Source organism: Bombina bombina, chromosome 2 (assembly GCF_027579735.1).
Source record: "Bombina bombina isolate aBomBom1 chromosome 2, aBomBom1.pri, whole genome shotgun sequence".
Lineage (NCBI taxonomy): Eukaryota > Metazoa > Chordata > Amphibia > Anura > Bombinatoridae > Bombina > Bombina bombina.
The window spans coordinates 924,331,042-924,357,168 of record NC_069500.1 but is presented as its reverse complement, the minus strand read 5'-3'; the positions used below and the strand labels follow the sequence as shown (position 1 = coordinate 924,357,168).

Below are 26,127 nucleotides of genomic sequence, written 5' to 3'. Positions count from 1 at the left end.
GTTCTACCTACAGGCGACTAAGGATTTTCACCAGTATTCTGCCCTGTTTGTTTGTTTCTCAGGAAAGCGTAAGGGTCATAAAGCTACTGCTACTTCTCTTTCTCTGTGGTTGAGAAGTATTATTCGTTTTGCTTATGAGACTGCTGGTCAGCAGCCTCCTGAGATAATTACAGCTCATTCAACAAGAGCTGTCTCCTTCTTGGGCATTCAAAAATGAAGCTTCTGTGGAACAGATTTGCAAGGCTGCAATTTGGTCCTCTCTGCAAACTTTTTCCAAATTTTCCAAATTTGATACTTTTACCTCGGCTGAGGCTTCTTTTGGGAGAAAGGTTCTTCAAGCGGTGGTGCCTTCTGTTTAGGTCTGCTTGTCTTGTTTCCCTCCCTGGTCATTCTGTGTCCTCTAGCTTGGGTATTGGTTCCCACAAGTAATTGATGATGTTGTGGATTCTAAATATCTTAGGAAAGAAAACAAAATGTATGTTTACTTGATAAATGTCTTTCTTTCCGGATATGGAGAGTCCACGACCCCACCCTTAATTTAACACAGTTATTTTTGTCTAAACCTCAGGCACCTCTACACCTTTTGTGTTATTCCTTTTCCATTTCCCTTCGGTCGAATGACTGGGGATTATGGGTAGGGGAGTGACACTTAACAGCTTTGCTGTGGTGCTCTTTGCCTCCTCCTGCTGGCCAGGAGTGATATTCCCACTAGTAATTGATGAAGTCGTAGACTCTCTATATCCAGAACAAAAGAAATGTATCAGGTAAGATAAATTTTGTTTTTTAACTCAGTGCTGTCTATTCTTTTACACGGGTGCTGATTGGAGCATACCTACCAATCAGTGCAGGTCAACCAGGAACGTACATGTGTTACCGATAAGGTGGGGGTGGAAGCATACTATTAACTTCCACGTCCCTTTAATAAAATAAATAATAAAATAAAAAATATATATTTTCTGTAATTTAGTGTTTTTTGTTTTTTTTGTATTATAGATTAGTTTATTTAATTGTATTTTAGTTTAGCTAATTGTAGGTAATTTATTTAATTAATTTATTGATAGTGTAGTGTTAGGTGTATTTGTAGCTTAGGGGCTCCATGTACTAAGCCGTCAATTCATCCGTCATTTTAGTCGCGGCTAAACTCGCCGTTACTCGCCGCGGGCGAAATGGTGTCCGCTGTAGCTATTTACTAATAATCCCACAACAAATAGACACCTCTAGCCCGCCGCGAGCAGTGGCGGAATATTGATAAATTTGACGCCTCGCTCGCCGCGAATAAGCTGATGTACTTAACTTTCAGTTCAATTGTCTGGCCAATTGTTAACACGTGACATGTAAGGTGTCATGAACGTCATAGTAGAAGCGGGAATAGAATTTTGCTCCTATAAATGGACAAGTTTTCTAAACAACTTTATTATTGTTCCAAAATTTTTGGAGAGTAATTACAGAGCGCTCGTTTTTGAGATCTTTATTTACTATTTCGATATGGCTTCATCTGGATCTGAAACCGCTTCAAAATCCAAGAATCCTCACTTTTCTCATCAGCAAAACGTCGTTTTGATTGATATGATTATTGACTCTTATGATTATTTGTTTGGATGTCGTGTCAAACAGACAAATTTTTCTAGAAGGAAGCAGATCTGGCAAAGGATCAGCGACGCTGTTAGTGCCCAGGGTCCAGGAAAAAAGGATGTCGATCAGCTGAAGAAGCGTTACAACGACATTAAACGCTTCGCCAAAGCTAAATTGGCCAGAGAGAAAAATTCGGCACGTGCTACCGGAGGTGGACCAGCATATGTGGCAGACCTCAATGACTATGAGCAGAAGCTTGTTCAGCGTCTGGGACCGGAGATCATCACTGGCATAACGGATGATTGTGACAGTGATTTAAGAGGTAAATGTACAACATAGTTGACGTAAATGTTCTTTTTAAAGTTATGATAGGTTATTGTCTCCAATATATATTTCTTTAAAATAACATTATCTGACTTCTTACGCTTCAGTATCCTATATGCCATCTAGGCCCCAAATACTGTAATCATTTATGTCGCATATATGTATAAGGGATTGTACAAGCCATTTAGGCCCCAAATACTGTAATAATTTATCTCGCATATATGTATAAGGGATTGTACAAGCCATTTAGGCCCGAAATACTGTAATAATTTATCTCGCATATATGTATAAGGGATTGTACAAGCCATTTAGGCCCCAAATACTGTAATCATTTATGTCTCATATATGTATAAGGGATTGTACAATAATAGTATTGTTATACTGCCTTTTTTTTAATGGTCTAACGGAACTAAAGATTTGTTGATTATTACTATAGTGATCCCTAAAGATAACACCCATGTGTTTATTTTCAAACCAGTATTGCATAGAAACCTTAAAGAGATAATGACAATAGAAATAATGTAATTTGAAACTATTAAAATAATATTGTATGTCCGACATTAATCATGAGACTAACCCCAGATCACATGCCTTCTTAAATTTCTGATCTATTGACTTCCATGTTGCGTTATTTCACTATAGAATATTATTGTTAGCATCTTTCAAAATTGTTCTCCGCTTTATAAACATACATTTTTCAGATATAGCTATGCACATAGTTGACGCAGTCACATGAACCATCTATGTGCATCAACCAATGATCATTTACTGTGCCTGTATAGATTTGCTTTTCCTCAAAGTATAAAAATCCAATGAATGCAAAAACATAATACATTTAAATATTTTTAAAAATGCATTTTCTTATGCAATTTGTAAAGGTAATTATTTTTTTTCATGTCCCTTTAAAGGGCCACTAAACCCAAAATCTTTTATTAATGATTCGGATAGAGAATTGAAATTTAAACAACATATTACTTCAATTTTCTAGATATTCTTAGTTGAAGAAAAATAAATACACATGTTGAGCCAATCACACGAGGCTTCTTTGTGCATCAATCAAATGCTTTTCAACAAAGAATATCTATAGAATAAAACAAATTAGATAATATAAGTAAATTATAAAGATGTTTATAACTGCATTCTCTTTCCAAATCATAAAAAAAGGTGGTTGGCATGTCCCTTTAATGATTGAGCCTGCATTCACTGCTGTAATTATTATTATTAACAGTTTTAACTTTCAGTTTCAAATATAAATAAAAATAAACCTAATTTTTTTTTTAATTTTTTTTTTTTTAAGCAATGCCAACAACAGCAGAGCCTGTGAGGAGTAACGAGGTGCCCACTTGTTCTACTTCTTCTTCTGCGGTTTCGAGACCACCCGGTGCAGCTGTTTCAAGACCTTCGGACAGTTTTACACATGGACAATTTATACGCTCATCATCTAATGTTACACACACAACTTCCTCGGCGGACACACTTCCGGATCTAAGGACCAGCACTCCACAAACTGGTGTTGGTAGAGCAACTGGTAAGTACTTTACAAATGAATAATTTCAATGTTGTGTGTTTAATCTCTTTTATCTCTCAATTTTTTTTTTGTAATTTTTTTTTTAAATGTCAAATGTCATTATTGACATATTCTATTTCGAGATCTTGTACATATTTTTTTAAATGAGGATTCTTGTAGAGCATGCATGCTATTTTAATCAACTTTCAAATTTTTTTAAAATTTATCATTATTTTCTTTTTGAGAATTGATCATAGTATTACATAAGAAAGCTGATAGAAATTCCATGCAATATATCTTATTCTCAAAAAGATTATTTTTGCTTCAGTGTCCAGTTAATTGCAAAATACATTTCCATTAATAATTTCGAATATATCGTTACATTGACAAAAAAGCATTTTATTTATTTATTTTTATGTTATTTATTTTTTTATAGGTGATTTGGGACGTCTTTTCCAGAGATTGACTGGACATTCATCTCCATTATTTGATGGTATGTATCACATATGTATATATATATATAATATAACTTAAATTGGTGTATGACGGTTGTATCTGCTCTCTCCTTCTATTCTATTTCTGCAAGTGTTTTTATAACATTTTATTTTTATTTACTAACAATTTGTTATGTCTTGATCTAGAAGAAGAAAACTCATCAAGGGAGATCACTATCAATCTCATGCCGATAGTGGAAAATCCCATTCAAGATGAACCACCAGGAGGGCATGATGGAAGTGAGACTCCGGATATTCTTGAAGATTTGGGAGATGCGCAACCGGATGAAATTCACACACCAGAAAACATTGAGGAACCTGTTGAAACACAGGCACCACCAATTGAACTGCAAACAGGTGGTGTAAATATTGACAATACACCGGCAGAAGGACAATTTGGCGATGTTGCATTGAGGGAAATGTTGACACTGGCAAGGCAATACAGAGAGGACCACAGAGAAATGCTGAATATTATTAACACTAATATTGAACGCTGGGCTGCTCTGTCAGAAAAAAATGTGGAAATCGAAAGGCAAAGGAATGAGATAGAGATGCAGAAATTACAGCTGCAAAGAGAGATGTTCCAGTGGCAGAGGCAGATGGATGAAGAGAAAAACCATCAAATTAACAGAGCTTTGAGCATCAGCGAAAGGACATTACAATCTCTGTTGGCTATTGTCAGTGAAAGGGAGGCGACAACAGACCCAAAGAGGCAACGTCTGGAGTGAACATTTTTTATTATCTAGTCACTGTTAATTTTTTTACTCTGTATATTGTGTACAAAGTTATTGTTTGTGTATTTTTAAGGGACACTGTACTCAAATTTTTTCTTTTGTGATTCAGATAGAGCATGCAAATTTGATCATAGGAGTACATTTGAAAGTTGCTTAAAATTGCATGCTCTATCTGAATCACAAAAGATAAAATTTGGATACAGTGTCCCTTTAAGTTTAAAATGTTAGTCACTGTTAATTTTTTTACTCTGTATATTGTGTACAAAGTTATTGTTTGTGTATTTTTAAGGGACACTGTACTCAAATTTTTTCTTTTGTGATTCAGATAGAGCATGCAAATTTGATCATAGGAGTACATTTGAAAGTTGCTTAAAATTGCATGCTCGATCTGAATCACAAAAGATAAAATTTGGATACAGTGTCCATTTAAGTTTAAAATGTTAGTCACTGTTAATTTTTTTACTCTGTATATTGTGTACAAAGTTATTGTTTGTGTATTTTTAAGGGACACTGTACTCAAATTTTTTCTTTTGTGATTCAGATAGAGCATGCAAATTTGATCATAGGAGTACATTTGAAAGTTGCTTAAAATTGCATGCTCGATCTGAATCACAAAAGATAAAATTTGGATACAGTGTCCATTTAAGTTTAAAATGTTAGTCACTGTTAATTTTTTTACTCTGTATATTGTGTACAAAGTTATTGTTTGTGTATTTTTAAGGGACACTGTACTCAAATTTTTTCTTTTGTGATTCAGATAGAGCATGCAAATTTGATCATAGGAGTACATTTGAAAGTTGCTTAAAATTGCATGCTCTATCTGAATCACAAAAGATAAAATTTGGATACAGTGTCCATTTAAGTTTAAAATGTTAGTCACTGTTAATTTTTTTACTCTGTATATTGTGTACAAAGTTATTGTTTGTGTATTTTTAAGGGACACTGTACTCAAATATTTTCTTTTGTGATTCAGATAGAGCATGCAAATTTGATCATAGGAGTACATTTGAAAGTTGCTTAAAATTGCATGCTCGATCTGAATCACAAAAGATAAAATTTGGATACAGTGTCCCTTTAAGTTTAAAATGTTAGTCACTGTTAATTTTTTTACTCTGTATATTGTGTACAAAGTTATTGTTTGTGTATTTTTAAGGGACACTGTACTCAAATTTTTTCTTTTGTGATTCAGATAGAGCATGCAAATTTGATCATAGGAGTACATTTGAAAGTTGCTTAAAATTGCATGCTCTATCTGAATCACAAAAGATAAAATTTGGATACAGTGTCCCTTTAAGTTTAAAATGTTATTATTTAATAAAGACAAATTTTTTTATGGCCAAAAAAAAAGTTTATTTACATAAATTCAAACTCACTTTTGATTCTTCAACACAAAACTTTTTCTCAGTTATTAATCATGACAAAACAAAAAATGAAATCAAATTACATATTTACGGTATAAAAAATCTACTTGCTCCATTAACATTGCCAAAGTTGCCCTAATTTTAGAAATTTTTTGTTTGACATGATCTTCTAGACAACTCTGAGTACTTTTGTCTGCAGTCTCAATAGTTGATGTTGAAGATAAATCTGTAGAAAAATAAATGAAAAGCAAAATTTAATTCAATTGTCATATACATATTCAATGTATGATAGGGTTTTTCATCACAAATATTACCTCCTGATGTGCTGTTATCTACGTTATCTACTATATTAGCTTCTACACTTATGTCCACTCCTTTAAAGCTTTCATCTGAGCCAACTCCTATTTGAAATATACAATATATGTATTAGTTAAAACTTGTATTTTCTTAGATTTAAGATTACTGAGTATGAAACATACCTTTATCTACCATCATTGTTGGTAAAACTTCTATCCTTGGTTGAGTATCATCTGAAGTTAATGCTTCAAATATTGTCACACTATCTGGATTTTGAAATTCTTCCATTTCCATACTAGTTTCCATTTCTTCCATGGTAATATCTATGAACGAAATTACAAAGATAGAAAACTATTAAATCAAAAACCTTGTATATATTATTTAAAACAATAATAATAATAATCATTACAAGTGACATAGAAACCAATTTCTAAGTTTCATGATTCAGATAGTGCATGCAATTTAAATAAACTTTATATTTTACTTCATTCTTTTTGTATCTTTATTTGAAAAGCAAGAATCTAAGTTTAGATGCCAGCCCATTTTTGGTGAACCAACTGTGTTGTACTTGATAATTGGACAGAACCAATCAAAGAGTGCTGTCCATGGTGCTCAACCAAAAATTGGCTGGCTCCTTAGCTTAGATGCCCTCTTTTTCAAATAAAAATAGAAAGTAAATGAGGAAAAAAATGATAATAGAAGTAAATTAGCAACTTGATTAATATTGCATGCTAAAACTTTTTAAGCCAAAACCTAAAATATATGATTTAAAATTTAAATAATAAGTCATTACCTGTCTGTGTCTCTTTATGACAAATTGCATATGGATTTGGAGATAATTCAATATCCAATAGTGTTATTGGCAAAGGTGGAGAAAGAGCTTCACTTCTGGGTGTTTGCACCAACATTGACCTTAAGTAGCGTGGTGGGTGTGCACACTTCATTCTCCTACTTCTCATATCTATAAACATATATATAAGAAAAAAATTTAATAAAAAAAATTGAAATAATTATGCTGCATGCTTACTTTTCTAACATGTTTCAATGTTATATAGTAATATATTTATATTTTATTCTACTAACTCAGTTCTGCATGTTTCAATGTTATATACTAATATAGTTATATTTTACTCTACTAACTCATTTTTGTATGCTAAGTTTTCTAACCTTTTAAGTGTATATAGTTATATAGTTAAATTTTAATCTACTAACTCAGTTCTGCATGCTAACTTTTGTAACTTTTTGCAATTGTATATACTAATATAGTCAAAGTAACAGTCAGGAAATATTATTTTCCTGGATTCGTCAATGATGACGCAGTTCAAAAATAAACCCTTTTTTTATATTATTAAAAATTATTTCATATATAATTTTGAAACTTACATGTCCTTATCAATCTTCGAATCGATTTATAGTACTTCGGTTCTCTTCTCTTCAAATCACTATATTTTCTAAGACACTGTCGTCTTGTTCTTTTAATTTTTGAAATACGATGCATTCTTCTCAGCATCTCGTATATAATTTTGTCTCTGCATTCCTGTCTCACTCCCCTCACACCACCAATCCGTTTAGGGAAATATTTATCCATGGCATAAACTAATATCACCAATTCTCCAGCACCAAAAGGTTCAGGACGCGACATGTTTGACGATGACGTGATTAATCGTTATGTCAATCATTAGCGCATTGATCCAGATATGTATCCCCGAAAAATAGAGAAAAATATAATGTATATGTAGATTAATGTATTTTATGAAGGTTTGTAAATATCGATGTTTATAGTTATTACAAATGATATTTGTTTCATATACATTTTCTTTGTTTCAGATGTGTTGATATGTATTAAAATTTACTTTGTTTTACAATTGTTATTTTGTTTCTAAACATTTTCTTTGTTTCAGATGTGTATGTATTAACATTTATACTTTGGTTTACAATAGTTATTGTTTCTAAACATTTTTTTATTTGTTTCAGATGTGTTTTTATGTATTAAAATTTAATTTGGTTTAAAATTTTTATTTTGTTTCTAAACATTTAATTTTTTTAAGATGTGTTTATATGTATTAAAATGTTGTTTGGTTTACAATTGTTATTTTGTTTCTAAACATTTTCTTTGTTTCATATGTGTTTATATGTATTAGAATTTATTTTGGTTTACAATTGTTATTTGGTTTCTAAACATTTCCTTTTTTTTCAGATGTGTTTATATGTATAACAAGTTACTTTGGTTTACAATTGTTAATATATAATGTTTAAAGATTATAATTTTGTAATAAAATAATTTATTTTGCCATTATTTTCTATATGCCACTATTCTTTTAACAAATCTTGAATGCAAAAATATATTATAAAGGTTAAGAAAATAAGTGCTAAGAGTAAGCCCTTAAGGTATTTATTTGAATATGGGAAAACCTAGTAGCTGTTAAAAATAGAGGTTAGAATAAAACAAATAAAATTAGCAAGTCTTTTTTAACTCAAAAATCCAATCTGATAACATAAAGCACTGTTGAATATACTGTCGCTTGTTACAGCTACAATTCAATGACACAATAATGAATTAGCATCAGCTATGGAGGGATTACATTACAATAATCACATATGTAAAAGAGTGAGAGCAGCTGTAGACACTAGTGTGATGTCACAAAGACAATGTATTACCTATAATATATTGTCTGTAATAACTTTGATCATAAACTTTATTTATTTGAAACCTTTGATAATTGAAGATCAACAACTGTTATGTATTTAACTGTTTATCATGAGTGATTTTTAATAACCTTAACTCTTAAAAAAAAATGGAGACAAGTTAATAAAGAAAGTTTTTTATTGATCAACTGAAACTTTAATCCTCAAACACAAAATATTGTTCTGAAACCATGTCCCTTGTTGCATTTCCACGCCTATTAGCTTGTTCGACACATATTTCTTCTGGTAAATCATCAGTATCTATTGGATCTTCATCTTCTAATGGACAGCCTCTTTTAATTGCAATATTGTGCAGTATGCAGCAAACCAATATAATTTTGGCAACTTTCTCTGGTGCATACTGCATAGCACCACCAGAACGATCAAGACATCGAAACCGCATTTTCAAAAGACCGAAAGTCCTCTCAATAATCCCCCTGGTAGATCGGTGAGCTTCATTGAAACGTACTTGACTTCTGGTCTGTGGGTTGTTATAGGGAGTCAACAGCCATTCTGTACATGAGTACCCTCCATCTCCTAATAGAAGATATAATAAATATAAATATTAATATAAGAATAATTATAAAGATTCAGAACTATACAATACAAATTTAAACTATACAGATTACAGTCGACAAATTGGGCGCAATTTTGGTACATTGAAATGAGAGACATATTAGACGCCAGTTATGCTTACCTAGAAGCCATCCGTCAGGCATATTTCCCTCCTCGAACTTCCGGTATAACCCAGTCTGCCTTAAAATGTAAGAATCATGACAGGATCCAGGAAAGTTAGAACGGACACTGATAATCCTCATGTGGGGGTCACAGACCATCTGGACATTCAAGGAATGGAAATGCTTTCGATTCCTATAGATCTCCTCACGAGCTTGAAGTGGTCTTACAGCAACATGGGTACAGTCTATGGCACCTAGGACATTGGGCATCCCAGCCATCCTATAGAAATTTGACTTGATAGATTGCCATTCTTCAGGGGTAGATGGCAAACAAACATATCGATGAAAAATAACCATCATAGCCCCTATTACTTTGGATAAGTGGCGTGAAAAAGCAGATTGACTCATTCCAATAATGACGCTAGAAACTGCCTGAAAGGAGCCTGTTGCAAAAAAATGCAATGCCGCTAATAGTTTGAGAAGTCCCGGAATAGCTTGTGAACGAGCAGTCATCGGCTCCAAATGATCTTCAATCTCTCGATACAGGTGTAATATCGATTCACGATCAAGCCGGAATCTTTGTATGATCTCTCGGTCAGAAAGGCCGTGCAAACCAACCCGTGGAAGGAATACACGGGGGACTCGAACTCTCCTTCTTCTAACCAATCGATTAGCTACATTTCCAGTATTCTGTCTTCTAGCCCGGATTCGCATCAAACGGAGAATAAACAAAAACAGAATTCTCTCCATAGCTGCTGAAATGAACAATGTAAGTACAATGCTGATATTACTGCCTTTTATATATGTCTAGACTGGCGTCTAGAGTGACTTTCCTATTGTTTTGTACCTTGCCCGCCACCTAAAAGGTGGCGAGGCAAAAATAACGAGGTGGGAGCGGAAATTGACGCGAGCGGACAAATAGATTTTTTAGTACATTCGTTTTTGGCGAGTTGGTGGTCAAATGTGTCTAATTACAGTAAAAAATGGAGAGGTAGCGAGGTATGGCGGATAAGTACGCTCGCAATTTTAAAGATGCGAGTTTTTACATAATTGACGGCTTTGTACATATCAGTTTGCGAGTTTGGGCGCGAGATTTGTTGCGGGTAGCTCGCTGACTGCTTAGTACATGGAGCCCTAGGTTAGGATTTATTTTACAGGTAATTTTGTAATTATTTTAACTAGGTAGCTATTAAATAGTTATTAACTATTTAATAGCTATTGTACCTAGTTAAAATAAATACAAAGTTGCCTGTAAAATAAATATAAATCCTAAAATAGCTACAATGTAACTAATAGTTATATTGTAGCTATATTAGGGTTTATTTCATAGGTAAGTATTTAGTTTTAAATAGGAAAAATGTATTTAATGATAGTAAATTTATTTAGATTAATTTAAATGATATTTAAGTTATGGGGGGTGTTAGGGTTAGGGTTAGACTTAGGTATAGGGGTTAATAAATTTATTATAGTAGCAGCGACGTTGCAGGCGGGAGATTAGGGGTTAATATTTGTAGGTAGGTGGCGGCGATGTTAGGGAGGGCAGATTAGGGGTTAATAAGTGTAGGTAGGTGGCGGCGGCGGCGACGTTGGGGGGGAAGATTAGGGGTTAATAAATATAATGTAGATGTCGGCGATGTCCGGTCGGAAGATTAGGGTTTAAAAAAATGTATTATAGGGTTGGCAATGTGGGGGGGCCTCGGTTTAGGGGTTCATAGGTAGTTTATGGGTGCTAGTGTACTTTATAGCACAGTAGTTAAGAGCTTTATGTTCCCGCGTTAGCCCATAAAGCTCTTAACTACTGACTTTTTTTGACGGTAGGAGTCTTGTCGGTAGAGGCTCTACCGCTCACTTCTTCCAAGACTCCAAATACCGGCGTTAGGCAAATCCCATAGAAAAGATAGGATACGCATTTGACGTAAGGGGATCTGCGGTAGCCTCGAGTTGCAGGAAGAAAGTGAGCGGTAGATCCTTTCCTGCCTGACTCTAAATACCAGCGGGCGGTAAAAAGCAGCGTTAGGACCCCTTAACGCTGCTTTTGACGGCTAACGCCAAACTCTAAATCTAGGCGATAGTATTTACAGAATATGGGGTATTAGGGTCATTGAACTATTAGCCTCAGATATGGAGCTGATAAATAGTTGTTGTCCTGCCCTGGCGGTCTACGGCCGGGTCTGCTAGGAGGACAAGAATAACAATAAAGAAGTATGCAATACAAGAACCACTACATTGCACATATAGAAAGAAGCACATAGGTGCACATAGGTGCACATACTTCATCAACTCAATTCCGCTCCTTCCTGCCTTATCAATAGGATATACAAAAATGTATGTTTAGACTGAGATTATAAAACAGATTACATAATTATTTAGTTTATTATCTTACTTTTGTCATCAACTATAATCCTTCTAATATACCACATGCATTGATATCAAGCCCTTAGCCTATATCCGGAGATTAATTAAATGGGCCATACATGTCTCCTTGCTATTTGAGGTGTAGTGTGTTTTCGGTGTGTTTAGCTCTGGCACCAGCATCTAATAATCTGTCTGACTATACTATATCAACGACGACCTGGTGTTGGATGCAGTTTTTTTTTTCTTTGTATTGTTTCTCTTGCATCAAGTTTTCTTTATAGTTCTATAACAACCCCTGGACTCTGATAAGACTATCACAATTGGACCAAGAGTGTGACCTAACACATTGTTATAAGGGGAAAAAAAGAAGAAAAATGAGGACTTTAATCCAATTTATCTAATCTTTTTTAGATGTGAATGTGAACAGCTTTCATAATGCTTATCTCATGTTGGATGTATGTTGTGTCTTGTTTTTTTATATATATATTTGTCCTCAATAAAAATATTAAAATAAAAAATAAATAAATTACAAAATATGAGGATAAAATTGGAAAAAAACACACTTTTTCTAACTTTCACCCTGAAAATCTGTTACACATCTACAACCACCAAAAAACACCCATGCTAAATAGTTTCTAAATTTTGTCCTGAGTTTAGAAATACCCAATGTTTACATGTTCTTTGCTTTTTTTGCAAGTTATAGGGCCATAAATACAAGTAGCACTTTGCTATTTCCAAACCACTTTTTTTCAAAATTAGCGCTAGTTACATTAGAACACTGATATCTTTCAGGAATCCCTGAATATCCATTGACATGTATATATTTTTTTTAGAAGACATCCCAAAGTATTGATCTAGGCCCATTTTGGTATATTTCATGCCACCATTTCACCGCCAAATGCGATCAAATAAAAAAAGATTGTTCACTTTTACACAAATGTTTTCACAAACTTTAGGTTTCCTACTGAAATTATTTACAAGCAACTTGTGCAATTATGGCATGGTTGTAAATGCTTCTCTGGGATCCCTTTTGTTCAGAAATAGCAGACATATATGGCTTTGGCGTTGTTTTGTGGTAATTAGAAGGCCGCTAAATGCCACTGCGCACCACACGTGTATTATGCCCAGCAGTGAAGGGGTTAATTAGGGAGCATGTAGGGAGCTTCTAGGGTTAATTTTAACTTTACTGTAGTGTAGTAGGCAACCCCACGTATTGATCTAGGCCCATCTTGGTATATTTCATGCCACCATTTAACCGACAAATGCGATCAAATTAAAAAAAAACGTTAAATTTTTCGCAATTTTAGGTTTCTCACTGAAATTATTTACAAACAGCTTGTGCAATTATGGCACAAATGGTGGTAAATGCTTCTCTGGGATCCCCTTTGTTCAGAAATAGCAGACATCTATGGCTTTGACGTTGCTTTTTGGTAATTAGAAGGCCGCTAAATGCTGCTGTGCACCACACGTGTATTATGCCCAGCAGTGAAGGGGTTAATTAGGGAGCTTGTAGGGTTAATTTTAGCTTTAGTGTAGTGTAGTATTGATCTAGGCCCATTTTGGTATATTTCATGCCAGATTTCACCGCCAAATGCGAACAAATAAAAGAAATTGTTCCCTTTTTCACAAACTTTAGTTTTCTCACTGAAATTATTTACAAACAGCTTGTGCAATTATGGCACAAATTGTTGTAAATGCTTCTCTGGGATCCTCTTCGTTCAGAAAAAGCAGACATACATGGCTTTGGCGTTTCTTTTTGGTAATTAGAAGGCCGCTAAATGCCGCTGCGCATCACACGTGTATTATGTCTAGCAGTGAAGGGGTTAATTAGGGAGCTTGTAGGGAGCTTTCAGGGTTACAGCAAAAGAAACAGGCAGAGGCACCGGATAGTTCACAAATAACAAAGCGTCCTTTATTCAAGTGTTAAAAAGACAGCTGGAGACACATAGGAAAAAGCTGTAAACCTCTAGGGCAAAGGTGGAGTGGTGGTTCCCCACGTACCCTGATGCTGACGCGTTTCGGCAGATGCCGTAATCGTAGCTGAAGGGTGTAAGCTTAATCACTTATTTAAAGAGACAGATCACCTGTGATAGGTTAAAAACTTGTGCTACGTGGGTAACACCCACCTCCACCTGTGAATTAGATAAATGCCCTAATTTAGGATGGTATCACCATATTATCCACTTCTTATATATATGCATAAAAAGGTTTATAAGAAGTGGATAATATGGTGATACCATCCTAAATTAGGGCATTTATCTAATTCACAGGTGGAGGTGGGTGTTACCCACGTAGCACAAGTTTTTAACCTATCACAGGTGATCTGTCTCTTTAAATAAGTGATTAAGCTTACACCCTTCAGCTATGATTATGGCATCTGCCGAAACGCGTCAGCATCAGGGTACGTGGGGAACCACCACTCCACCTTTGCCCTAGAGGTTTACAGCTTTTTCCTATGTGTCTCCAGCTGTCTTTTTAACACTTGAATAAAGGACGCTTTGTTATTTGTGAACTATCCGGTGCCTCTGCCTGTTTCTTTTGCTGTTACCTTCTGGATATGTTCGAGGCACGGACATTCACATTCACTGAGCAGCGATAACCTCCCCTGTAAGACGCAGCACTACATTGGAAGATCGGTTTATTCAGGCCGTGGACTCTCCTTACCAACGGAGCCATCCGCCCCTTACCATGACGTCACGCATTTCCGGACTGGCTGTACACACGCTGAGACACTGTAGGGATCCACGCTGCTGCTCGACCTCCATGCTGCTGTGGATGCACAGATTTCTGAGAGAGAGGATCTAGAGCAATGAAGGCTTAAGGTGGGTCCCCAGGATCAGCGTTATACCAGCATACTGTTTTGAAAGTACATATATGAGCACGGAACTTTCTGAGGGGTTAAAGTTTTTGGAGCAAGTGCACTATTTAGGGGCTTATATGTGAATGTATATCAGCAACCACGGTAACACGCTAACAGGTGCTGCAAACTCTTTTGTGGTGTTAGCTTTCAGGGTTAATTTTAGCTTCAATGTAGAGATTAGCCTCCCACCTGATCCCTCCCAAACAGCTCTCTTCCCTCCCCCACCCCACAATTGTACCCGCCATCTTAAGTACTGGCAGAAAGTCTGCCAGTACTAAAATAAAAGGTATATTTCCCGCCCCCCCCCTTCCTACTTGAAGCCATCGATGGCCGCCCACCCACCAACGATACTGGCCATCGATGTCCGGTGCAGAGAGGGCCACAGAGTGGCTCTCTCTGCACCGGAGGGATAAACATGGTTATTGCAGGATGCCTCGATATCGAGGCATCACTGCAATAACTGGAAAGCAGCTGGAAGCGATCAGGATCGCTTCTACCGCTTTTCAAGACCAACGATGTGCAGGGTACGTCCTCGGTCGTTAACTGTATTTTTTGTAAAAATGGATCCTGCATGTCGTCGGTCATTAAGGGGTTAATAATGTTTTGCCAACTTTGCTAACTTCACAGTTTATAAAATCTAGAAAAACTCCCGGCTATGATGGTTTAAAGGGACGTATAGTATTAAAATTATACCCCGCCTCACTCTAGTCACAGGTGCCACCATGTTGAAATCTAGCTTTCACTGCAGTCCAGAGCTGACCTTTTTGCACATGTCTTTTAGATATCTGCAGTGAAATCTAGGTTCCATATTGGCAGCACCCATAATTAGAGAGAGGTGCATGAAATGTATTTAGGTGTTTAGTGTCCCTTTAACTATAGCTACGATTTTTAAAATAATGCCACACTTAAATAGCGTGATCAGAATCCCAACCAACTCTTTTTACTTTTTAGAAGAATAAGTAAGTTTTAAACTTCTATTACTTTTATTTCTACTACTGAGGTTATAACGCACCTGAACAAAAAAAATAAAGTGCTTGAAAGAAGTGTTGAGATGCGCCTCTTCCTGTAGTTGAATCACAGAATCAAAGTGCTGGTGGTAGATGTGAGCATACACTCGGAATAAACGCTTAAGGATAATCTTTGCTACAGACATGAAGTTCTTTGGAAAAGGAACACCTGCAAAATACATAAATTTAAATGTTGAAAATAATAGTAACAGTTATTGTTATACAGTTTTCCTGTCAAGGTTTCGCATTGGATAAAAATCTAGTTCAATCAAGTAGGTTTTTTTTATAAAAGGATACACAAAAAAGTGTACAATAAAGTCAAACGAGCAGTTAAATTAATAGGCGCCTCCCTATGCCTAAAAAAAAAAAATTACGATGTCAATATTTACACTGTCTGTGCAAAATGTTTTTTTGTAGCTAGAGTACTGATTGGAGAACAGTTCAAACTGTTACCTCACAAAAAAATATTACTTTTGAGATGGGCGGGTGGGAGAGTGCGGTATTAGAATGATACAGCTAGATTAAAAAGTAAGTTACAGCGCATCTTCATTAGAAGTGATCAATTAATCACTAACATTCAGTATCTGAATATAAAAATTGGAAAGTTTATCATTGTCTTACTATAAGGTTTGGATGATAGTGAACTTGGAATCCATTTGTCACCTCTTTTTAGTCTTTTAGGCGGATGTTGTTTCTTCTCATTGTTTCATAATATTACTTTTTTAACATTTGTACTATGTATAATAACATTTTTATATTGATACAATTATAACTGGCTCACTTTGTATAAGTCTTTAGAAACTTTTTGCCCAGACAATGTATATATTTACATAATAAAAACCTAGTTCAGAATAGGCAAACTAAGGCCACACAACCACACTGTGGCCCTCCAGTGTTTTATCGGGTTCTCCTATTCCCTACCCTAATGCAGCTCCTATACCTGAAAGGAAATTGTAGTAATTTTTCTTTGTTTCATTCATAAAGGATATTGCAGTTCTGTTTAATGAACGATCCAATGTTTTCTTGCTAGAGGTGTGTCCCTCTCCACCAATACAGCTGTGGAACTTGTCCTTATTAGCCAGTGGGCTGACACTGCTGTATTAATATTCATTTACATTTAACCATTGTTACCTTAAAATGTACAGATACATATGCCACTGATAGCTGGATAGGAAAGAATTTGCTCCTCTTCTCTGCAACTGGCTCCTCAGTGTCCTTTATGTTAGAATCCAGCATATATTTGTATGTTTGTGGAACTCTTGTAAGCATAAGGAAATATATATATATATATATATATATATATATATATATATACACATACATACATACATACATACATACATACATACATACATATACATAGTATATATATTAAAACAGTTTCACACTTCTGGTAAACAGAAGGGTTATTGTAATTACCAGAGCTTCCAACTGTCCTGCATATTGTGGGATTCTTATGGTTTTGGAACCTACCCTGGTGTACCTCCTGCAGCAAATCACTGGATTATCATGGTTCTGCCCAAGTTCCACCCTGACTCAGCTCACTGCCTGTTTAAACTCCATGTGACACTCCCTTCTTGAACCACGCCACACCCTTAGCATATACAAGTGAAACTCAAAAAATTAGAATATGGTGCAAAAGTTCATTTATTTCACTAATGCAACTTAAAAGGTGAAACTAATATATGAGATAGACTCATTACATGCAAAGCAAGATAGTTCAAGCCGTGATTTGTCATAATTGTGATGATTATGGCTTATAGCTCATGAAAACCCCAAATCCACAATTTTAGAAAATTAGAATATTGTGAAAAGCTGCAATATTCTAGGCTCAAAGTGTCCCACTCGAATCAGCTAATTAAGCCATAGCACTTGCAAAGGATTCCTGAGCCTTTAAATGGTCTCTCTGGTTCAGTAGGAATTACAATCATGGGAAATACTGCTGACCTGACAGTTGTGCAGAAAACCATCAATGACACCATCCATGAGGGAAAGCCTCAAAAGGTAATTGCAAAAGAAGTTGGATGTTCCCAAAGAGCCGTATCAAAGCACATTAATAGAAAGTTATGTGGAAGGGAAAAATGTGTAAGAAAAAGGTGCACAAGTAGCAGGGATGACCGCAGCCTGGAGAGGATTGTCAGGAAAAGGCAATTCAAACGTGTTGGGGACTTTCACAAGAGCCACCACACACAGATGGATCCTGGACATGGGCTTCAAATGTCTTATTCCTCTTGTCAAGCCACTCCTAAACAACAAACAAGTCAGAAGCGTCTTACCTGGGCTAAATAAAAACAGACCTGGTCTATTGCTCAGTGGTCCAAAGTCCTCTTTTCTAATGAGAGCACATTTTGCATCTTATCTGGAAACCAAGGACCCAGAGTATGGAGGAAGAATGGAGAGGCACACACTCCAAGACGCTTGAAGTCCAGTGTGAAGTTTCCACAGTCTGTGTTGATTTGGGGAGCCATGTCATCTGCTGGTGTTGGTCCACTGTGCTTCATTGAATCCAGGGTCAATGCAGCCATCTACCAGAAGATTTTGGAGCACTTCATGCTTCCTTCCGCAGATGAGCTCTATGGGGATACGGACTTCATTTTCCAGCAGGACTTGGCACCTGCCCACACTGCCAAAGCACCAAAACCTGGTTCAATGACCGTGGGATTACTGTGCTTGATTGGCCAGCAAACTCTCCTGGCCTGAACCCCATAGAGAATCTATGGGGCATTGCCAAGAGAAAGATGAGAGACATGAGACCGAACAATGTAGAAGAGCTGAAGGCCGCTATTGAAGCATCCTGGTCTTCCATAACACCTCAGCAGTGCCACCGGCTGATAGATTCCATGCCACGCCGCATTGAGGCAGTAATTGCTCCAAAAGGGGCTCAAACCAAGTACTGAGTACATACAGTATGCATGCTTATACTTTTTTAGAGGTCCGATATTGTTCTACAGGTATGTACAATCCTTGTTTTATTGATTGCATGTAATATTCTAATTTTCTGAGATTGTGGATTTGGGGTTTTCATGAGCTGTAAGCTCTCTCCCCCCTCTCTTTTGCGCTCTCTCTCCCCCTCTCTTTTGTGCTCTCCCCCCTCTCTTTTGCGCTCTCCCCCTCTCTTTTGTGCACTCTCCCCCCTCTCTTTTGCAGTCTCTCTCCCTCTCTTTATCCCCCTCTTCTGCTCTCTCCCCCTCCCCTCTCTCTTTTGCTCTCTCTCTCCCTCTCTTTTGCACTCTCTCTCCCCCCTCTCTTTTGCGCTCTCTCTCCCCCCTCTCTTTTGCGCTCTCTCTCCCCCCTCTCTTTTGCGCTCTGTCTCTCTCCCTTTTGCTCTCTCTCCCCCTCTCTTTTGCGCTCTCTCTCCCCCCTTTCTTTTGCGCGCTCTCTCCCCCCTCTCTTTTGCACTCTCTCTCCCCCCTTTCTTTTGCGCTCTCTCCCCCCTCTCTTTTGCGCTCTCTCCCCCCTCTCTTTTGCGCTCTCTTCCTCCCCTTTTGCGCTCTCTCGCTCCCCCCTCTCTTTTGCACTCTCTCTCTCCCCCTCTCTTTTGAGCTCTCTCTCCCCCCTCTCTTTTGCGCTCTCTCTCTCCTCTCTCTTTTGCGCTCTCTCTCTCCCCCTCTCTTTTGCTCTCTCTCTCTCCCCTCTCTCTTTTGCGCTCTCTCTCCCCCTCTCTTTTGCTCTCTCTCTCTCTCCCTCTCTCTCCCCTCCTCCCTCTCTCTCTCTCTCTCTCTCTCTCTCCCTCTCTCTCCCCTTTATCTTGCGAGCGACCGTGCCTGGCCACGCCCCCTTCACAACCGACCACGCCCCCTTCACGGCCCTTCACGTCAGGTCACGCCCCCTTCATGTCCGGTCACCACCCGATCACGCCCACCTCTGCCGCAGATCAGGTAGAGATCTCAAAGGCCAGGTGTGTTTGTCCTCGTGCTGTCTCTACTGTGCATGATAGCTTCGGACAAACAAACTTGGCCTTTTATATAATAGGATATGAATGTATCTCTATATTAAAGCCATTTGCCTGCCTTTTTTTTCTAACACCTGAGACCTCATATCTTTGAGCCCTTATAATTTTTTTGTGCAATATTATTTTTAACTATTTTTATTAGATAGTGTTATTATGAGTGTAACTGTATTTTCTTTCATGTAATTAGTCCATGAGCTAGTGACGTATGGGATATACATTCCTACCAGGAGGGGCAAAGTTTCCCAAACCTCAAAATGCCTATAAACACACCCTTCACCACACCCACAAATCAGTTTTACAAACTTTGCTTCCTATGGAGGTGGTGAAGTAAGTTTGTGCTAGATTCTACGTTGATATGCGCTCCGCAGCAGGTTGGAGCCCGGTTTTCCTCTCAGCGTGCAGTGAATGTCAGAGGGATGTGAGGAGAGTATTGCCTATTTGAATTCAATGATCTCCTTCTACGGGGTCTATTTCATAGGTTCTCTGTTATCGGTCGTAGAGATTCATCTCTTACCTCCCTTTTCAGATCGACGATATACTCATATATACCATTACCTCTACTGATTCTCGTTTCAGTACTGGTTTGGCTTTCTACTACATGTAGATGAGTGTCCTGGGGTAAGTAAGTCTTATTTTCTGTGACACTCTAAGCTATGGTTGGGCACTTTTATATAAAGTTCTAAATATATGTATTCAAACATTTATTTGCCTTGACTCAGGATGTTCAAACATTCCTTATTTCAGACAGTCAGTTTCATATTTGGGATAATGCATATGAATAAATCAATTTTTTTCTTACCTTAAAATTTGACTTTTTTCCCTGTGGGCTGTTAGGCTCGCGGGGGCTGAAAATGCTTCATTTTATTGCGTCATTCTTGGCGCGGACTTTTTTGGTGCAAAAAAAATTTCTGTTTCAGGCGTCATACGTGTCTCCGGAAGTTGCGTCATTTTTGACTTTTTTTGCGCCAAAAGTGTCGGCGTTCCGGATGTGGCGTCATTTTTGGCGCCAAAAGCATTTAGGCGCCAAATAATGTGGGCGTCTTTTTTGGCGCTAAAAAATATGGGCATCACTATTGTCTCCACATTATTTAAGTCTCATTATTTATTGCTTCTGGTTGCTAGAAGCTTGTTCACTGGCATTTTTTCCCATTCCTGAAACTGTCATTTAAGGAATTTGATCAATTTTGCTTTATATGTTGTTTTTTCTATTACATATTGCAAGATGTCCCAGATTGACACTGAGTCAGAAGATACTTCTGGAAAAACGCTGCCTGGTGCTGGATCTACCAAAGTTAAGTGTATCTGCTGTAAGCTTATGGTATCTGTTCCTCCAGCTGTTGTTTGTAATGAATGTCATGACAAACTTGTTAATGCAGATAATATTTCCTTTAGTAATGTTACATTACCTGTTGCTGTTCCGTCAACATCTAATACTCAGAGTGTTCCTGTTAACATAAGAGATTTTGTTTCTAAATCCATTAAGAAGGCTATGTCTGTTATTCCTCCTTCTAATAAACGTAAAAGGTCTTTTAAAACTTCTCATTTTTCAGATGAATTTTTAAATGAACATCATTCTGATTCTGATAATGGTTCCTCTGGTTCAGAGGATTCTGTCTCAGAGCTTGATGCTGATAAATCTTCATATTTATTCAAAATGGAATTTATTCGTTCTTTACTTAAAGAAGTTTTAATTGCATTAGAAATAGAGGATTCTGGTCCTCTTGATACTAAATCTAAGCGTTTAAATAAGGTTTATAAATCTTCTGTAGTTATTCCAGAAGTTTTTCCTGTCCCTGATGCTATTTCTGAAGTAATCTCCAGGGAATGGAATAATTTGGGTAATTCATTTACTCCTTCTAAACGTTTTAAGCAATTATATCCTGTGCCATCTGACAGATTAGAGTTTTGGGACAAAATTCCTAAAGTTGATGGGGCTATCTCTACTCTTGCTAAACGTACTACTATTCCTACAGCAGATAGTACTTCCTTTAAGGATCCTTTAGATAGGAAGATTGAATCCTTTCTAAGAAAAGCTTACTTATGTTCAGGTAATCTTCTTAGACCTGCTATATCTTTAGCGGATGTTGCTGCAGCTTCTACTTTTTGGTTAGAAGATTTAGCGCAACAAGTAACAGATCATAATTCTCATAGCATTGTTAATCTTCTTCAACATGCTAATAACTTTATTTGTGATGCCATCTTTGATATCATTAGAGTTGATGTCAGGTATATGTCTCTAGCTATTTTAGCTAGAAGAGCTTTATGGCTTAAAACTTGGAATGCTGATATGTCTTCTAAGTCAACTTTGCTTTCCCTTTCTTTCCAGGGTAATAAATTATTTGGTTCTCAGTTGGATTCTTTAATCTCAACTGTTACTGGAGGGAAAGGAACTTTTTTACCACAGGATAAAAAATCTAAAGGTAAATTTAGGTCTAATAATCGTTTTCGTTCCTTTCGTCATAATAAGGAACAAAAGCCTGATCCTTCACCCACAGGAGCGGTATCAGTATGGAAACCATCTCCAGTCTGGAATAAATCCAAGCCTTTTAGAAAACCAAAGCCAGCTCCAAAGTCCACATCAAGGTGTGGCCCTCATTCCAGCCCAGCTGGTAGGGGGCAGATTACGTTTTTTCAAAGAAATTTGGATCAATTCATTTCACAATCTTTGGATTCAGAACATTGTTTCAGAAGGGTACAGAATTGGCTTCAAGATAAGGCCTCCTGCAAAGAGATTTTTTCTTTCCCGTGTCCCAGTAAATCCAGCGAAAGCTCAAGCATTTCTGAAATGTGTTTCAGATATAGAGTTGGCTGGAGTAATTATGTCAGTTCCAGTTCTGGAACAGGGGCTGGGGTTTTATTCAAATCTCTTCATTGTACCAAAGAAGGAGAATTCCTTCAGACCAGTTCTGGATCTAAAAATATTGAATCGTTATGTAAGGATACCAACATTCAAAATGGTAACTATAAGGACTATCCTGCCTTTTGTTCAGCAAGGGCATTATATGTCCACAATAGATTTACAGGATGCATATCTGCATATTCCGATTCATCCAGATCACACAGTTTCTGAGATTCTCTTTCCTAGACAAGCATTACCAGTTTGTGGCTCTGCCGTTTGGCCTAGCAACAGCTCCAAGAATTTTTACAAAGGTTCTCGGTGCCCTTCTGTTTGTAATCAGAGAACAGGGTATTGTGGTATTTCCTTATTTGGACGATATCTTGGTACTTGCTCAGTCTTCACATTTAACAGAATCTCATACGAATCGACTTGTGTTGTTTCTTTAAAATCATGGTTGGAGGATCAATTTACTGAAAAGTTCATTGATTCCTCAGACAAGGGTAACCTTTTTAGGTTTCCAGATAGATTCAGTGTCCATGACTCTGTATCTGACAGACAAGAGACGTCTAAAATTGATCTCAGCTTGTCAAAACCTTCAATTACAATCATTCCCTTCGGTAGCCTTATGCATGGAAATTCTAGGTCTTATGACTGCTGCATCGGACGCGATCCCCTTTGCTCGTTTTCACATGCGACCTCTTCAGCTCTGTATGCTGAACCAGTGGTGCAGGGATTACACAAAGATATCTCAATTAATATCTTTAAAACCGATTGTACGACACTCTCTGACGTGGTGGACAGATCACCATCGTTTAGTTCAGGGGGCTTCTTTTGTTCTTCCGACCTGGACTGTAATTTCAACAGATGCAAGTCTGACAGGTTGGGGAGCTGTGTGGGGGTCTCTGACAGCACAAGGGGTTTGGGAATCTCAGGAGGTGAGATTACCAATCAATATTTTGGAACTCCGTGCAATTTTCAGAGCTCTTCAGTCATGGCCTCTTCTAAAGAGAGAATCGTTCTTTTGATTTCAGACAGACAATGTCACAACTGTGGCATACATCAATCATCAAGGAGGGACTCACAGTCCTCTGGCTATGAAAGAAGTATCTCGAATACTGGTATGGGCGGAATCCAGCTCCTGTCTAGTTTCTGCGGTTCATATCCCAGGTATAGACAATTGGGAAGCGGATTATCTCAGTCGCCAAACGTTACATCCGGGCGAATGGTCTCTTCACCCAGAGGTATTTCTTCAGATTGTTCAAATGTGGGGACTTCCAGAAATAGATCTGATGGCTTCTCATCTAAACAAGAAACTTCCCAGGTAAACTTCCCAGGTATCTTTCCGCCTCTAGTTCTTCTTCCAAGAGTAATCTCCAAGATTCTGAAGGAATGCTCGTTTGTTCTGCTGGTGGCTCCAGCATGGCCTCACAGGTTTTGGTATGCAGATCTTGTCCGGATGGCCTCTTGCCAACCGTGGACTCTTCCGTTAAGACCAGACCTTCTGTCGCAAGGTCCTTTTTTCCATCAGGATCTCAAATCCTTAAATTTAAAGGTATGGAGATTGAACGCTTGATTCTTAGTCAAAGATGTTTCTCTGACTCTGTGATTAATACTATGTTACAGGCTCGTAAATTTGTATCTAGAAAGATATATTATAGAGTCTGGAAGACTTACATTTCTTGGTGTCTTTCTCATAATTTTTCCTGGCATTCTTTTAGAATTCCGAGAATTTTACAGTTTCTTCAGGATGGTTTGGATAAAGGTTTGTCTGCAAGTTCCTTGAAAGGACAAATCTCTGCTCTTTCTGTTCTTTTTCACAGAAGGATTGCTAATCTTCCTGATATTCATTGTTTTGTACAAGCTTTGGTTCATATAAAACCTGTTATTAAGTCAATTTCTCCTCCTTGGAGTTTGAATTTGGTTCTGGGGGCTCTTCAATCTCCTCCGTTTGAACCTATGCATTCTTTGGACATTAAATTACTTTCTTGGAAAGTTTTGTTTCTTTTGGCCATCTCTTCTGCTAGAAGAGTTTCTGAATTATCTGCTCCTTCTTGTGAGTCTCCTTTTCTGATTTTTCATCAGGATAAGGCGGTGTTGCGAACTTCTTTTAAATTTTTACCTAAGGTTGTGAATTCTAACAACATTAGTAGAGAAATTGTGGTTCCTTCATTGTGTCCTAATCCTAAGAATTCTAAGGAGAGATCATTGCATTCTTTGGATGTAGTTAGAGCTTTGAAATATTATGTTGAAGCTACTAAGAAATTCCGAAAGACTTCTAGTCTATTTGTTATCTTTTCCGGTTCTAGGAAAGGTCAGAAGGCCTTTGCCATTTCTTTGGCATCTTGGTTAAAATCTTTAATTCATCATGCTTATGTCGAGTCGGGTAAAACTCTGCCTCAAAGGATTACAGCTCATTCTACTAGGTCGGTTTCTACTTCCTGGGCGTTTAGGAATGAAGCTTCGGTTGATCAGATTTGCAAAGCAGCAACTTGGTCTTCTTTGCATACTTTTACAAAATTCTACCATTTTGATGTGTTTTCTTCTTCTGAAGCAGTTTTTGGTAGAAAAGTACTTCAGGCAGCTGTTTCAGTTTGATTCTTCTGCTTATAATTTCAGTTTTTTCCATTATAAGTTTTAAACTTTATTTTGGGTGTGGATTATTTTCAGCGGAATTGGCTGTCTTTATTTTATCCCTCCCTCTCTAGTGACTCTTGCGTGGAAGATCCACATCTTGGGTAGTCATACGTCACTAGCTCATGGACTCTTGCTAATTACATGAAAGAAAACATAATTTATGTAAGAACTTACCTGATAAATTCATTTCTTTCATATTAGCAAGAGTCCATGAGGCCCACCCTTTTTGTGGTGGTTTTGATTTTTTTGTATAAAGCACAATTATTCCAATTCCTTATTTTTTATGCTTTCGCACTTTTTTCTTATCACCCCACTTCTTGGCTATGCGTTAAACTGATTTGTGGATGTGGTGAGGGGTGTATTTATAGGCATTTTGAGGTTTGGGAAACTTTGCCCCTCCTGGTAGGAATGTTTATCCCATACGTCACTAGCTCATGGACTCTTGCTAATATGAAAGAAATGAATTTATCAGGTAAGTTCTTACATAAATTATGTTTTTTAATATATTTCTGATGTGTTTTGTGATACTTTATTGTTTTGAAAAACATTTGACCAGAGCTCTGAGGACGTGGCAATCATTCTAGCGTAAATTGTGACCACGCTCACGCATTCACTTTCAACTTGTAATACGACACGCACAAACACCAGCTATAAACCCCTTTTCGCTCATGCGCAACTATTATTGCGCCACTCGTAATCTGGCCCTCAATGCTTCTACACTCCATTTTTAGGTATAACTTAACCCCTGAAGTTGCAATCTAATCCTCCATGCCAGTTGGCCCACAGCATAAGTTTTTTCCCTGTACTTGCCAGCAGGCAGTACGGCCAA

The 26,127-nt window shown here is 37.2% G+C and overlaps 1 protein-coding gene across 2 annotated transcripts in view; it reads right to left on the bottom strand.

Moving 5' to 3' along the window:
• Nucleotides 1–26,127, bottom strand: part of MOB1B (MOB kinase activator 1B) — a 161,667-nt gene that overhangs the window by 7,486 nt on the left and 128,054 nt on the right. Inside the window, exons 5-6 of one of the 2 annotated variants that reach the window (XM_053703346.1) lie at nt 15,879–16,042; nt 9,096–9,511 (exon numbers count right to left, since the gene is read on the bottom strand). In XM_053703346.1, the coding sequence (XP_053559321.1) occupies nt 9,476–9,511; nt 15,879–16,042 (200 nt within the window). In that variant the 3' untranslated portion in view covers nt 9,096–9,475. Of the gene's footprint in view, nt 1–9,095; nt 9,512–15,878; nt 16,043–26,127 lie in introns of those variants that run through there. The other variant, XM_053703345.1, reaches the window with a different exon arrangement.